Here is a 17051-nt window from a genome sequence, read left to right as displayed (position 1 = left end):
CTTTGCATGAAGTACTTTTTAATTATCCACAATGATTCCCAAATTACTCAGCCTCGGCTCAGGACCCTTAGTGCCTGTAAACTCCTTATTTAAATAGTAACATCTGAGATTAAGTTCAATAAAGGTTTCTATAGAAACTAATGACAATTTCAAAACTTTTAAAACACCACAAGTGACCCAGTTTCCCAGTGACAGAAATAGTAGCTATCAATAAAATGGAAAAGTTAATTCTACTTCCTCACTCTGATTTTCATAAATGTGTCTGCATATTCATTATAACACTACAGAATTAATTTGATATTCAAGATGCCTAGTGGAATAATAATAAAATATGAAGTGGAAGTTTGTATTTTAGTGAAATTGGCTTCAATGTTATTAAAACTGAAGAGTAAAGTAAGTTTGCATGAATGTGTACACACTGATTTTATATGCATATATATATATATCAGCTACTGAAGATAAAATACCAGTGTATTTGCAGCAGAAAAGATCAAGCATTTTGTGAATTAGCTGCAAACAGAAAAGTTAGAGAAAAGCCTCTGCATTTCTGAAAATTAAGAGCTAAAGGAAATATTTGCTGAACTTGACTCCAGAATGAAATGCAAATAAACACGTGTTTGTGAGAGGTTGCAATCACATAACAGGCTCTTAAAAAGAGCTTTGAGATTCAAGCACAATGCAAGAATAATTCATGAATTTGAAAATCTTTATTTCCTACTGCAAACATCAGCCGAGATCAAGCTCTGACCTTGACATTTACAGGGACTGAAGCAATCGAAAAACGAAATTATTAGTGTACCAGGCTTCAGAGTTCTAATTTCTGCTTAGAAATCTCAAGTCACAAAAAAATTTCCTATAAGCCATTAAAAAGGCTTTCTAGCATGTTTAAGACACAGTATTTTTGAACTTAGTCATAAAACACAATGACAAAGTCACATAGGTAATTGGGCCATTAACGGAAATCTCGATTGGCTTTTTCTGAAATCTTCCCTGTCTCAGTCAGCAGTGACCCCATCCTCCTGCATACTTGGCAGTCTGCTCAAATCTCAGTTCTTATTCCACATAAGCTCAGCATCGCACAGCTCTTTCTACTTGCCTGGGCCGAGCCCATTCTACCGGTGCCCATGTTATTTCTGCGGTATCTTCACTCACCTCCTTCCTCAAACCCCTTCTCCTTTGGTGAGTGCTTAAACTTAAACGCTGCACCCAGAGTGATCCTACTGAGAAAGCGAAGGCCAATCATGTCTTTGCCATGCTGAATTTCCAGTGTCTTCCTTTCTCACTCTCCCAGCAGAGGAAGAAGTTCTTACAGAAGCTGGTTAAGCCCCACAAGATCTGCTCCCTACTGACTGCTGAGGTCGTCTCCCAGGCACTGCATATTTGCTGGTCCTGGCACATTTGTGCCTCTACACTCCTGTTGTTACCTCTGCTTGGAAAGACCTTCCTCAAGGTTGGGATGGCTCACACCTTCCTCGATGTCCATGTTTTAATCATTGTTCCAGTGCAGCCTTCTCAGACAGACCATTTTCTCCTCTGCATTGTTCCCTATCCTCACTCCTTGCTTTACCCCTTCACAGTCCTGTGATCAAATCAGTAAGGATACATCCACTTTCACTGCTTTTGTTTATTGTCTACCTGCTGCACTGAATTGCAAGGTGATTGAGAACATGCTTGCTTCCTCATTCTTGCATTGTCTGCTGCATTTTCATCTCCAGGAATGATGTCTTTCATAAAGAAGATGCCTAATAAGTATGTCTTGAATGAAAGAAATAGAAACTATCATCAATTAAGAATATCTAATGGTGCTCCTAGACACCTAAGTTGTGTAGCATTCTGTAGAAAGAGGTAAAGATACTTGGTTTTCACAGATTCCATATGGTGGAAGACAATAAGTGATAAAAGTCTTAAGTCAGGAATTGCAGTTTTTAGGAGATGTGGGCTCCAGTCCATAGTTACTAGGACATAAACTTGTGCCAGTAGGGGATGTTGGTGCTAGCCAGTTGAACCATTGTGCCAAGTCCAAGCCCGACATGGGATTATTTTTTATAATTTTTTCATTTGCCAAAATAGAACAGAAGCTCCTTCTCTTCATGAAGAGTCACAGATTATTCTGCTGCATATACTGTATTATATATTATGTGTGGGCATGCTATAAATAAATGGATTCTTGAACTTTCTAAATGATCTCTGTTCAGTCCTATGCAGAGCATGCATGCATGACCACAAGTCTACAGCGAAAATTAAGATGTAATAGAGGCCTTCAGGCATCAGCAGGGGAAGTTCATCATGTTTTTTCATTCATCTAGCACAGATTGACTGGCTTTGAATGGCATTGTGATAGACCCAAGATGTTCTTGTTGTAAACCAGACTATATCGGAAAAGCCCAGGGGGCAATTATTGCCCTCTCAGAAATAATAGTAACCATCGAAGACACAACATTAAGGAGACTTGGCAGTTTCTGTTGGAAAAAAAAAATAGGTATATTGTGTATTTTGCCAAACTACTAAAAGAATTAGATCAATGCACTGCCCCTTGCTGGCATGGCAGGAATGAGTTACCGCATTGGAAGAACTGGGGATCAGAATTCTGACTTAAACGAAGAGGGCTGCTTTCAGCAGGTATGCTATGAACACCCACTTCGATGATGTGATTACCTCATGTTTCTCTGACTTGCGAATATATAGAAGTCACAAAGGGAAAGCAAAGAGATCAAACCAGAGCTACTTTACTATATCTGTGGTATCTTTTAAACATTCTCCTAATAAAATATTCTTCTACCTACCTCTGTGGGAGATTCCTGCCTTTGAATCTCCACCCTAATAACTGCTATGATTCAACCACATGTCATGGAGCTGAAGGAGATGACCAAGGCTTTACCTTGTTTGTTGTGAACATGAGTTACCTGTACAAATTCTTTTAAAGTTGGGATTTTCCAGAAGATGTCCTGGTAGACGGCACTGGAACCGATGTTGCCAGAACTCGGGGAACCAAGGATTCCTTGTGTTGGTGTCCAGCCTCAGTTTCAAGAAATAATCATCAAACGACCTGACCTCCGGAGACTGCAGCTTGATCGTGATTCCCCCGTTGGCTTCCACCTCATACCCTTCAATGACTTCATCTCTGTCTGCCCATCCATCACTAAAAAGACAGGAACCAGGGCGGGGAGAGAGAAAGACAAAGGTCTCACACAGAGCTCAGCATTATATCTAAACAAAGACAAATATCGCAGCAAAATTGAAGTTAACTGTATTACTGTGCATAATTGAATGTGTCTGGAGTAAAGGAGAAAGCTGTGAAAATGCAACGTTCTCCTTATTCTTGGTTTGTCTTTGCCCGGAAGTGCAGGCAATGATAAAAAGCATTGACAGGAACTGTTACAACTAACATTTCACTAAAAATCCACTATACCTCAGGTTCTGTGGCATTCTCTTTTACTGAAATGGAAGCTGTTCACTCTAGCTAGCTGAAGTCTTACTGAGTCTGGGTACTCCTGCTCCTGAGTCTGGTGCTTTCACCACTAACCAGATAGCTTGTCACTGACTGTCCAAAGTAGAGAAGGTAACAATCAGGCATCTGGAATCTTCACAATAAGAGCTAAGCTAGGGTTCACCATTACAGCCAAAACCGTCACGTAAGCTATGTTCCAGGGGGAAAAAAACTAAGTTCTGAGACAGGTCAACATATTTTTCTGCTGGGGCAATCTTCAAACGTTCCTCACATAAAAGTGGTCAGGTGAATTACTTTTTAACTACTGCTATTACAAAATAACATCATTTTAAGATAAAACTTTTATTGCCACATATGAAAAGAATTCCTCTCACCAAATGCAAGCATATCAATCTTCAATTCCATTAATTTTTTATTAATGTAGAGAACAGATTTAACAAATTTCACACATGCAATTTTAAGCACGTCATATGCTTCCCATCCTCTCCCTACTTCTTGTCTTCCTTTCTTGTTTATCCTTTCAATTTTTGTAATAGCAGACTGTCAATTTGCTTTATAAGCACAGGCTTAGTCCTCCACCAAAGAATTCAACAAGTAAGAAATAGGCAGCTGGTTCAGGGCTGTGAGTTTGGAAGCCACAGTTGCCCTGCCTATGTAATCCTTTCTGCCCACTTGTGAATCAAATGGCGCTCACCTATCATCACCTGCAACCTGAGGGGCGTTATGTAACCACTCCTCACTCAAGCCCCTATAAAAGCCCATTTGGGGTGGGGATCACTCTCTTGGGCACATACCTTGTACCTGCTTGCTTTCTTGTTTCCTGTAGATGGACTCTGAAGACAGAGGCAGCAGTCTCTCTTCCTTGCCCATTCTTTTCCTTTCTGGCCCACTCTCCTTGAACATGGCTCATATATGTTTGTATTCCTCACCCTCTGAATAAACATTACTACTTGCATAATCTATGCTGGTGCCTGTACCTAAAATCTTTTTTTAAGTAAGAGCAAGAACCTAGAAAATAAATATTTGACCCAAAACCTAGACCACAACAGAAAGACCACCATCCCAATAGAATATAGTAAAGGGCTCAAACTTTAAACCACTTGGTTCTTTTCTGGAATTGTCACATTCACCATGTATGATATAAGTGCATTTTGTTTTGCACCTGTAAGCCAGACTTAAAACAGTGTCGAAGAAAAATTACACTGGAGAAATTTAAAAGACGATGAGAACTTTGTTCAAGACCATTGAATTAAACTGCTGAAACAAAAACTAATGGGAAAGAATTGGAGGATGATGGGGTTTGGGGTCAATACAACTAGGTCCTCTGTATACTTAATTGTCACATGGATTAGGTCATTCTCTTCTAAAGGAACTGGGATTTAAGGATTTGTCATCATTCCTGATGATTCCATTTGGAAGAAAATGCTTCCAAATCCTTGGGAACGGCATTTCTGAGCTATGAAGCTTGGAAACAGATTCACATCACAAAGCGTATATAAAAAAAATTTTAAGATTTATTTTTATTACAAAGTCAGATATACAGAGAGGAGGAGAGACAGAGAGGAAGAGCTTCCGTCCAATGATTCACTCCCCAAGCAAGCACAACGGCTGGTGCTGTGCTGATCCGAAGCCAGGAGCCAGGAACCTCCTCCAGGTCTCCCACATGGGTGCAGGATCCCAAAGCATTGGGCCATCCTCGACTGCTTTCCCAGGCTACAAGCAGGGAGCTGGATGGGAAGTGGAGCTGCCGGGATTAGGACCAGTGTCCATATGGGATTCTGCTGCGTTCAAGGTGAGGACTATAGCCACTAGGCCACCACGCCAAGCCCAGGGTAAATAAGAAATTTACAAGTTCAAACTTTCTAATGTAAACTTTGTATGAAAGAAAAATCAGGTGGCCAAATTCAGGAAGAAAGTTATTTAAGCTTTGCTTAAACTGAGAGGAGCTTTAGGCCACTGAGATCAGGAAGTGCATTTTTTTTTCCTATGTTCACAGATTGTGCCCTATAGTTTGTGAGGCATAACCAAGCAATATTAACTAGAGAAAATATTTAGCTGCTTGCTTCTCACAGAGCAGGAAAACAGACGAGCTGAAATGCATGAGACTGACCATAGTTCAGCCCTTGTTACCTGAGATTAACTGGGATTAATGCACCATCCACTTAGATGAACTAAATGACCTGTAAGAAGTTCCTGGCTCCTAACTTCAGACCAGGCTCAGCTCCGGCCTTTGTAGCCACTTGGGGAATGAGTCGGAAGGAAGATCTTCTCTCTCTCTCTCTCTTTCTCTCTGTATATCTGCTTTTTCAATGAAAATAAATAAATCTTAAAAAAGAAGAAGATCCCCTTCAGGTTAACATACCAGTGCAGTTTGGTGTATTTTAGGAATTTATTAATAGTATGAGATGAAAGTATACATATAAACCTAAGAATCTATTATCCTGGGGACTGGGGGAAGTCCTCAAAGTGTCACAAGCCTTTTTATGACTCAATAAAGGCAGGCAGCTGCCCTCCCACATTGCCAGCGATCTCAGTGTGGTTCTGGAGTGTTCTTTGCTCACCATTATTGAAGATGACAGCTTGTCATTTTATTAAGAAAAAAGAGCCATTCAATATTTTTCTGCAGTTTCATTCTACTTAGAAAGTCTCAACTTGATTAAGTAATTACATTAAAATTATTTATATTTATGTTTTAACAATCTCATAGTAATTTGGAGCTCTGGGCAATAGTTCAAATTTTGCTTAAGAAAAGGTGCAAAATGAAACCAGTTAGACTCTGAAGAAATTCTGCTTATTAATAAATAATAAAATCAAAATGACTTATCATGTGAAGAAAGGAATTGGTTTTTGACATAAAGGTTAGGCTTGAAGTGTGTTTTTTCCCAAGGCTTACTGCTGTGTGAGATTTATTTACAGTTTGTACAAAAAACAGTCTCACAGCTTTAAGAAAATGTATGAAATAAGTTATCGATGAGATTCATTTACATTTCTGCTTTGTCTTAATCGAACTTATTGTGTGGCAGCAATAGCATTAGGGAAAAGCAGATTAAAGTGTGACCTCCTGGCCATGAGCCCACTGAAGTCACATCATGAGAATGAAGCTCTGTTTGTAAATATAGCTGAACTTGAGCTCTTGTGGTCTATTAGCTTAAAGGCCAAAATTCCCTTAACCATTGATTAAAGCCTTTCACTGCTACTAAGCATGACTTACCTCGCAGAAGTTAGAGTTCATCTTAAATTCAAAGAGGACCAGAATATGAAATACACATTATTTAAGCCAGTAGACTTAGAGAATATCTTCTAAAGAGTTAGCTGTAAAATTTGCATGAGGCCTAAAACCCATCAGAGATAAGGGGTTAGGATGTCTGGCGCAAAAGATCTACTGGGCCACAACTGCAAAGTTGTTCCTTGTTCTTGGCTGCGCTTTGCTTTGTGTGTCCCTTCATGTATTCCTTGTCAAATGCATCGGAAGAGAATTTTAAGGATTTTGCCTTTTGGCTGTACTCGGATTTGGGGTGAGAATACTGTTTAGGTGAGTTGTCCCTGTATTTGAAATTGAATGCCAGTAGCTCATTGCATTCTTGGCCTAGGATGCCTCTTAGAAGACACTGTTGAAGTTGAGGTAGACTAGTTTTGACCTGAAATGACCTTCAGGCACCTTGTCACTTCCTCAAGGCGCTGGAGTGGATCTTGCTGCGCTGGGTGATGACCCAGCCTCAGATGGTGCTGGCCTCTGCGGGGCACATTCACAGCCTCTAGCAGCTTCTGCTACCCCATCTGTTTCCAAATTATACGTTTCTTTTCCTAACTGGGCTTCTGGAAATAAAACTGTGCATTGCGGAAGAACTGGATCATAGTCAGAAAGCTTTATGTCTTCATTCTTTCTCACAATATATGAGAGTTCTAGTTACCTCTCTCCACCAAATATTTTTATAAATTGATTTCTCAAAAGACTATTCTCTTCTTATCAAATTATTCTCTATAAAATTTCACATTCTAACTCCTATCTAATAAATTCTACATTCAACCACAGGAAAATACTATTTCTACTTCTAACAATTATAATTTTACAGGAATTACATTCGTGTTGCATGTGTATTATATCAGCTAAAAAATAATCAGTAAGTTGGTAGTAAAATGTAGATATACAATCTATTAATTTTAAGTGTCCAAAATCATTTTAGATAAACGTATTCTCATTCAATTAAATCACAAAACAGTCACCAAAGTGATTTTCTTTAGAATTATGAGTTCCAATAGTCAAGTGTACCCAATAATAAACTGTAATTCTTCTGAAATATCCCAGGGATTATCATATAAATCAGGAGATATTACTTGGGGGAAATTGAAGGGAAGCAATGCAACTTTTCCAATAATAATTTAGACTGGCTTTATTCATTTAGCAATCACCAGATGAACAGATGCAGTTATTCAGCAGTAAATGAGATGACCCGTACAAGGTTTTCAATTTACTGACTGCAGTTTTCCACACCAGGTCTCTCAAGCTGAAAGTTTCCTAGCAGGGTTGATCAGGGCTCACATGCATGGTACAAGAAGAGACAGCCATGGAAAGAGAGAGCAGTCCACCTCCCTCAAGAACCTCATTTAGTAGCCCATACATGATGTGAAATTGTCATTGGCAGAAGAAACAACCAAGGAAAAATGTGAAGGAATAGTATAGAGGGTGACCTAGCATTAGGAAGAGTAGCTGCCATCAAAACGCCAGGGTGGAACCTGTCATGGAGAATTGGACAAGGACTATTCTTGCCTCAGTAGTGGGGAAAAATGACCACAAATGCGACTTTCATCTTGCCTAACATTTTCTTTTCTTCTTCTGCTTTATATATTTTTACTTAAAAGGCATATTTTACAGAGAGAAGGAGCAAGAGAGAAATCTTCCACTCACTGTTTCACGCAACAAATGGCTACAACGGCTGGAACGGAGCCCATGCAAAGCCTAGAGCCAGGAGCTTCTTTCAGGTCTCTCACATGAGTGAATCATGAGCCAAAATGAACCTGTTTGCCCTTATACAGTAGCCTGTTCAGAACCTGATTAGTAACAGAGCTTCAGGAAAGTGCCCGAGTGCTCTCAGAAGCCACTTGGACAATTCGCGAGCTGAGATCTGAGCGACAACAGGTTGAGTCAAGAGAGGATGTCCTTGAAAAGACCCTAAGATGAAAGCAAGCCGTTGAGTCTGAACATTACCCATTGCCTCAGAATCCTTGGCGTAAAATACATTCGCCAGAAGAGATCATGTTTCAACATATAATTTCATGTTTTCAGCTGTATACTATATATTTTATTTCCTCTGGGAACCCTTAAATTTTTGCAAAGTTTCCACAGCTTTTAAAGTCAGTCAGAAAATGAAGAAGACATTTCTGCAAAGATGATCTCCTTTGGATAACCTCAAGTGATGAATCATTTCTAAGATCAGAGCTAAAGAAATAGTCTTGTCTCAATAGTGGGAAAAAATTGCCCCAGACAGATGTTCGTTCACCATCAGGCCATTGGCAAACACACACACCTCAGCTCCCTAATTTAGAGCTTGTTCAGCAAGTTTTTCTGTCCTAAAGAGCTCAAACACTTCTCACTGTTGAAATGTCTCTTGGACTTACCTCAAGAGCATTCCAGAAAGATTTTAACGTCACATTCTGTGGGAGCTGGGTCACAAACGGTTGATGCAAAGGCTGAAATTCTGCAACATTTAAAGCTGGTTTGTGGGATCAAAATTGACCTTATCTAATAAGCTTTATCTGCTCCTTAACATGTCCCATTTTTAGTGGTCTCTGGTCTAACAAAGTCCTGCGACGGAGAAGGGGGTTCTTACGGACAGTGGACTGTAGACAAGAACTATGCACCAAAACGTGGGAAAAAAGCAGTTGTTTGGTAAGAACAGTAGCTATTCTGACCTCAGTTGACTTAGTGTCATTTTTCCTTCTCCATTTAAAAAAATTATTATTGTTAGGATTTTATGAAGCAGTTTCATAGGCTCTCAGATGTCTCTCACACTCCCCCACAACATTCTTTCCCTCCTGACACAAGGCTTTCCCTACTTTCCCTACATGATTACAATAGCATAGTTCTTCATACACAGTCATTTGTCCATCATTGCAGGCATGGACAATGGCAGAGAGTCCAGCATTCTATTGTCAAGATATATTTAAAGTTTCATTGGGAGTCCATCTTTGATCTGGAAGTAGAGATACGTACTGTATTGTATCCTCACGTCTGATATGACCATCTCCATTACACAGTTACTGCACATCCCCTTAAATGAAAAGCCACAAAACAAAATGAACAACAGGAAGGAAAAGGTAAGTTTACAATGCCATGAAGTGAAACAAAATGCTACTAAATGATTAATGTGTCACTGAAGAAATGAAAATAAAGAACTTTCTTGAAGAAAATCATGCTACTGTGTGATCTATGAGTCACTGAAGAATTTAATGCGAGAAAAAAAACCTGTTTTGATAGATGGATTTTGCTTTTTGATTCAGTCGGCTAATCTATAATGTTCAATTGATGAATTGAAGCCATTTACATCCAGGGTTAAAATGAACCGCTGGTAATGTAGTCCTGTCATTGGGTTGTTCATTGTTTGACGAGGCTCTTTTCTCCTCTGTTGTAATTTTACTGGGATTCTTCATATTTGTCTTGGTTTTGGTGGGTGGAATTTCTTTTCTCTATTAAAAGAACATCTTTAAGTACCATTTGCAGGGCAGGCCTGGAAGAGGTATATTCTTTTAACTTTTCTTTATTGTGTAGATGAATTTTATTTCATTTTTCAAAGACAAAGGAATGCTTTGCTGGGTAAGTTATTCTGGGCTTCCAATCTTTTTCTCTTTTTCTCATGCCATTCTCTTCTGGCCTGTAGTTTCCTGTGACAGATCAGCTGTGAATCTGATTAATATTTCTCTATATGTCAACTGATATTTTTTCACATGCATATTTAAGGATCTGTTCCTTATGATCAACTGATATCATGTGTTGTGTTGAAGATCAATCTTGGTCAACCCTGTTGAGAGTGCTATGCCCCTCCTTTCGATGATCTGCTTCCCAAGTGGACTCAATGTCTGGAGCTGACCCAATCTGAAGCCAGGAGCCAAGAGCTTCTCCCTGGTCTCATGCGAATGCAGAGTCCCAGGGCTTTGGGTCGTCATCGATTGCTTTCCCAGGCCACAAGTAGGGAGCTGGTTTGGAAGCGGTACTGCTGCGATTAGAACTAGTGCCCATAAGGGATCCCTATGCATCCAAGGTAAAGACTTTATGGGCCTGGCGCTGTGGCCTAGCAGCTAAAAGTCCTCTCCTTGAACACGCCAGGATCCTAGATGGGAGCCAGTTCTAATTCCAGCAGCTCCACTTCCCATCCAGCTCCCTGCTTGTGGCCTGGGAAAGCAGTCAAGGATGGCCCAAAGCTTTGGGACTCTGCACCTGTGTGGGATACCCGGAAGAAGTTCCTGGATCCTGGCTTCGGATCAGCATAGCATTGGCCATTGCGCTCACTTGAGGAGTGAATCATCGGACGGAAGATCTTCTTCTCTGTCTCTCCTCCTCTCTATATGTCTGAATTTCCAGTAGAAATAAATAAAATCTTTTTAAAAAAATAAACAAACAAAAAAAGACTTTAGCCACTAGGCTACTGCACTGGGCCCAAATACTTTTCTTATTTTGACTCAATTCCTCTTCCGGATTTCTGATTGTTTCTTGTTAATATCTGCCAATTCTGAGATTTTTTTTAGGTTTAATTTATTCTCATTGCAAAGTCAGATATACAGAGCGGAGGAGAGACAGAAAGGAAGATCTTCTATCTGATGAATCACTGCCCAAGTGACCACAACGGCCGGTGCTGCACCGATTTGAAACCAGGAGACCAGAATCTTTTCAAGGTCTCCCACGTGGGTGCTGAATCCCAAAGCCTTCAGCCATCTTCAACTGCATTCCCAGGCCACAGCAGGGAGCTGAATGTGAAGCGGGGCTGCCAGGATTAGAACCGGTGCCCATATGGGATTGTAGCATGTTCAAGGTGAGGACCTTAGCCACTAGGCCACCTCGCCAGGCCTCAATTCTGAGATTCTTTCTTTTGCCTCATTCATTCTATTATGGAGACTTTAAGGGCCAGTAAGAATTCATAGAAACAAAAGCAATGAGTGAGAGGTTCAGAGACTGAAAGTGGAGAATAACGAAATGGCCAAGCACTACTGGGAATATACCTTGCAACGGCCTGTGGTGGACCAGCTCTTGAGTTGCAGGGTTATTTGGATGGTAAAAATAATATTCCTAGATATTGCTAGATATTTCTGGGAGCTTCAGGCAAGAAAGAAATATTTCATTCTCCTGAGAATGTAACTTTATGGCATATGTAATTTTTAGAAGGAAGGAAGGAAAAACTGAAGGGAGAAGGCACGAGAACTAAGGATAACACGTGTTGGGTTCATCCTGCTGCAAGGCCAGAGGACAGAGAACTGGCGACTTTCCAATGCAGCCTTCTCATGCTTTGAGGTGGTAAACAGGCTGGCAAATTTCTTTCAATTATCTTTCAAATGTGATTTTCTTTTTACAGTGGAACAAGGGGTCAAAGGGCAGCCATTTACGGCTTTTGGAAAGTGAACTCAATGGCTTCGTGTCTTCATTAATGAATTCCCTTAACAGTCCAATTTAAAATTATCTTAATCTCAAATTTCTAGATCTTACCCTTTCAAACCAAAAAATAACCCTTAGCAGGTTGGGGTTAATAAATATGTGACATTAATTTATCTTAAGTGTCCAAATTCTTCTTGGTTGTGTTTTTATTAAAAGTGAAATTTTAAAAAAATTTTCTAACCTCTTGACAATGTGGTCAATTAAGTTGATACATGTAACTCCATTATATCAGTATGGTCTTAGAACTGCATCCACAAATCACACTGCATCTGTTAAAAGCTCATCAAAATTGAAATTAAACATTACTTCAACATAAAGAATGAATGGGGAAGGAAAACGAATGATGAGCATAAAGGAATAAAACGGCAGCCCAGAGAGTTTAAACTCCATGAAGGAAATTTTTGAAACGTGAAAATATGCATAATAATGGAAAAATAATCTCACAAACCACAGAAGTTGAAGAGTTGAAATTAAGACTCCAGCACAAAGCTGGGGGTTTAGGAGTGCTGCAAAAATCCTGTACTGGAAGTACTGTGCACTAATCGGTGAAAGCTTAAAGCTGTTCTAGAGACTCGAGTAGAAAAAAAAAATAATGGAAAGAAAATAAGCATAGGTGAATTTTTGTAGCCAGTGGTGAACTAATGGCCTAGGAAAACAGGCCTGGCTCCTGACTTCTGCCTGGCTCAGCCCTGACAGTTACAGCTATTTGTGGAGTGAATCAACAGATGGAAGGTAGTTCTCTCTCTCTCTCTCTCTCCACCTGTGTTTGTGTATCTGCCTTTTGAATGCTTTGAATAAATCAAATCATTAAAAATAAACAAAATAAAGTTAGTTTAGACTGTGCTACCTAGTTCCATTACTCTTCAAGAAAGAAAGAAAGAAAGAGAGAGAAAGAAATGACTATCAATTATAAATAACATAGCAAGGGGCATTGGGGATGCCACATTCCACAACAAAGCGCACAGATCTGAGTTCTGGCTTCACTCTTGATTCCAACTCTGTTGATGTGCCCCCTGGAAGGCAGCAGGTGCTGCCTCAGTCACTTGGATCATTGCCACCTTCCTAAGAGACCCATGTTAAGTTCTGGCCCCTAGTTTCTGTCTGACTTACTTTGGCTGCTGTGGGAAGTTGGGGAACAAACCAGCAGACAGGACATCCTCCTTGTGGTCTGCCTTTCAAATACACAAATAATGGAAACCTACTCAGCTTGCAATAATACATAAAAACACAAACACACACATACACACAATCACAGTGCTAAATTATTAGATTAAAAACAGATGCTGAGAAAAGCAAAAATACGATGTGGAATAATTTAAAGTATATGATTATATATCCTATTCTCCATAAAAACGGCTTTAATGCGATAATTTTCAATTTCTAATGAAACCGGAGAAAAGATGGAACAGAAATGATCAAGCAGGCTAAACTTTGATTTTTAGGAAAAAAAAAATAAATTACACAATGCTTGGAAGCTAGTGACATGAATAAAAAAAAAACCCAAACCAGCACTATTTAGAATAAACAAGATAACATGGTATAGATGAAATTAATAAAATTATAAAATAACATCAAAACTTCATGCTAACAAATTTGAATCATAAGCACAATGGGTAATGTTTAGGAAGTCTAAAATAGCAAACAACATGAAACGCAAGTTCTTAACTATCATGTGCCCACTTAAAAACGTAAGATTCCTCAGTTGGTTTTGTCTGTGTTGGAAGAACCCATCTTTATCTTATGAGTCAAGCATGCTACAGTTCATCCTGTGATGTATTATCCTACTTAACCCCAAAACCACACAGAAGTACAACATTTCTGAAAGTGTATTCTAATATCATTTAAGAGAGAGATGAAAAAAAAAGAATCATAAAGCCAAATTCAAGAAAATAAACAAAATGATATATCAAAAACATAATGTAATGTAACAATTAAAAAAAATGTGTAACTGAGTTTGCTTCACAGTTAACATGCTATTGTAGAGTCATCAGTCTAGACTGATATTTTTAGTTGATTTGCATCAAGCATGGCCTCAACCTCCTTTCTCTAAAATTAATCTATTATCTTTTAATTAAGGTGCAATTTGCATGACAGAAAGCAATCATTTTAAAATGAATACTTCAGTGGCACTCAGAGCATCCATTGCGCAGTGCATTCACCGCCTTGCACTGATTAAAAAAAATTATTTTCACCAAAATAAACCTCATATCCAGTAAACAGTCACGTATGATTGCCCCATTCCCCTAGGTGTAAGCAATCAAAATTTTGCTTTCAGTCTCTACGAATTTTTCTATTCTGGAAGTTTCAGAGATAAGTACATTTATACAATATGTCAGGTTTTATGTTCATCTTTTACCTGGACATGTTTCAGAGGTTCTGTGTCTTCTTTAGATGTCTGTGTCTTCTTACAGATAGATATTCTGACATTGCTACAGAGATTGCATTTTATTGATCCATTTGGTCTCCTAATGGACTTTAGGGCTGCCTCCACCTTTTGACTACGAGCAGTGTTGCGAATAAATAGATCTAATGTTGGCTATTGAACTAGTACCTCCGACTTTGTTGAAGGTGCTTACTCGCTCTAGTAATGTCTCTGTATGTGTGTGAGAGTGAGTGTGTTCTGTGTTTATGTTCTATGAATAGAATTATATTATCTACACATAGTATCTTTTCTTTGTGTTTCCCATTTAGGATTTTGCCAAACTTCCAGCATCACATGGAATGTGATTGTGGAATTTGACTTGCTTTGTTTTCAGAAGAAAACATTCCTTTTTAATTTTTTCTTAACTATTGATTATGCCATATCTGTTTGGTTTCCATGAAAACCTGTGCTGTGTTTGGAATGTTCCCTTACAGGGCTAGTTTCAGTTGACTACTTTTTAACATGAAAAAGATTTTAATCTTTTTTTCAAAATCTTTCTTTTTCTATTGAGACAATCACTCCCCCCCCCTTTTTTTCTATTAATATGAATACATTGATCTATTTTCTCATTTTGAACTGCCATGGTTAGCCAGGGTGTGTGACACTACTAACATGCTATTAGGTTTAAATATACATGTTTTTTTTTGAGGATTTTTTATTTTTCAGGCCCAGCTCCAGCCATTGTGGCCATTTGAGGAATGAACCAGTAGATTGAAGATCTCTCCTCTCTCTCTCCCTCTCTCTTTTTCTGCACACCTGTCTTTCAAATTAAAAAGAAAAACAAAAATCTTGAGGAAAATTTGGTTCGTGTTTTTTTCTTGTGATACTTTGACTAAGTTTTGGCATCATGGCAACTTTGGCATCATAAAATAAGAACTATAATGTAAAACTCCTCTTTAAATTATTCAGTAAATCTAATGAGGCTGGAAGGTTTCTTTGCTGGGATATTTTAATCAACAGTTAAATCTCTTCAATTTTGTAGCATTTTATCCCAATTTTCTGTTTTGCCTTGGATCAGTCTTGATCATTTGTCTAGGTATATTTTTCTTTTCACCGAGGCTATGTGATTTATTAAGAGTTTCTGAGTGCACTGTAACACAGCAAACAACAATACTGATGTGAATATCTAAATAGATGTGGAGAATAGTGCCATAAAGCATAAAATTGTTCAAACCTCAGAGCACACAATCACACAGTCAGAAAATAAAATTAAAAAGAACATCCTTAACTGGTAACAGTTTTCATAAATTGATACAGAAAAGCTCATATTTAGATATGAATTTATACTCCTGGCTACACACTCAACAGAATATATATACACACACAGTCAGACATGAAGAATGTTCACAGTTCAGTGTTTTTTAACTACAAGTAACTCAAATGTTTGTCAAAAGTAAAAGAGAGCTATCTACCACTGCCATCGTGGTGGGGGCAGCCCAGGTGAGTCTGAAGCCTGAGGCGTGGATGTTCGACTCTGCCAGCCATACTGCAGCTTGTATGAGGACCCAGGCTGAGCCAGGCTTAATGGATGGATTGTAGCTCTGGCCACCACTGCCACATGGTAGGCAAATCCTGAGCTTCTACCAAGGCCTGAGAAATACCTCCTCCCACAGTACACTGTGGATGGATCTGGGCCGATGCAGGACACTGGTTCCACCCACCACCACATCTTGGTGGGGGCAGCCAAAATGAGTCTGAAGCTGGAGCATAGGTGTTCACGTCTCGTGGCTGCTGGGAGGACCCGGGCGAGGAGGCCCAGCTCACCAATGGCTCCCCAGGTGAAACTTGCGGGTCACCTGACAACGTGCTCTGGGATCTTGGGGGTGTGAAGTTTACAGGGAGTCTGAGAGATGGCACAGGTGAGGATCAGCAGGAACCATAGGGTTCAGGTCCAGGCGAGCAATGATTTCTCTGGAACTTCTATGGACAAGGCCATTCTACCACTCTACTTGAAGGGCTACAACATAGAACCCACCAGAGAGTGCTAGAAAAGGGAATGGATCCTATGAAGCTGGGCCAAGAAGTCAACAAATACATGAGTGAACCAGGTCTAGGCGTAGAACCTGCAGGGCAATATGTGCACTTACACATGTGGAACAGCAATATCCTTTGGTCCATGCAAGTACTGTGGCTGGGAACAGGCCTGGTTAGGGAGCTAAGGGGATACCCTGGCAAGGCTAGAATTCCTCTCGGTGAACACAAGTTCCAGAATTAGTGCATTGTCTTAAGCTAAACATGGTTTCAATCCCCCTTGGCATGGTTGGGACCTGGGTGTGGGGAGAGCTGAGCTTGGCTAAACTCCATTACCCACTAGTACTTATGAGAGTCAGAGTGGGTGTTGAATGGCCTGGGCTAGGTCTTGGCTCTTGCTGAACCATGTGAGAGCTGTGTCTGGGTACGGACCAGGTGTGGATGGGCTGTAACACTCAACAACAAGAATCAGAAAAGGTATGGGATAATTGGACAAGGACACTGTCCCTGCCAGGACCACAGGTGGGTAAAGTTAGCCTGGGCAAGGGACCCAGCAGTGTGCACAAGAT

The 17051-nt window shown here is 39.7% G+C and overlaps 1 protein-coding gene across 3 annotated transcripts in view; it reads right to left on the bottom strand.

Annotated features, from left to right (window-relative positions):
- GRM1 (glutamate metabotropic receptor 1) overlaps positions 1-17051 on the bottom strand; it is a 328706-nt gene that overhangs the window by 83860 nt on the left and 227795 nt on the right. For all 3 annotated transcript variants that reach the window (XM_040965269.1, XM_040965270.1, XM_040965271.1), the window contains exon 3: positions 2904-3139. In XM_040965269.1, the coding sequence (XP_040821203.1) occupies positions 2904-3139 (236 nt within the window). The remainder of the gene's footprint in view (positions 1-2903; positions 3140-17051) is intronic.

The sequence above is a fragment of the Ochotona curzoniae genome, unplaced genomic scaffold (genome assembly GCF_017591425.1).
Source record: "Ochotona curzoniae isolate NIBS_2020 unplaced genomic scaffold, NIBS_Ocur_1.0 scaffold_3890, whole genome shotgun sequence".
In the NCBI taxonomy this organism is placed as follows: domain Eukaryota; kingdom Metazoa; phylum Chordata; class Mammalia; order Lagomorpha; family Ochotonidae; genus Ochotona; species Ochotona curzoniae.
Note: the sequence above shows the minus strand (reverse complement) of the source record. Positions and strands in the feature narration are given on the sequence as shown.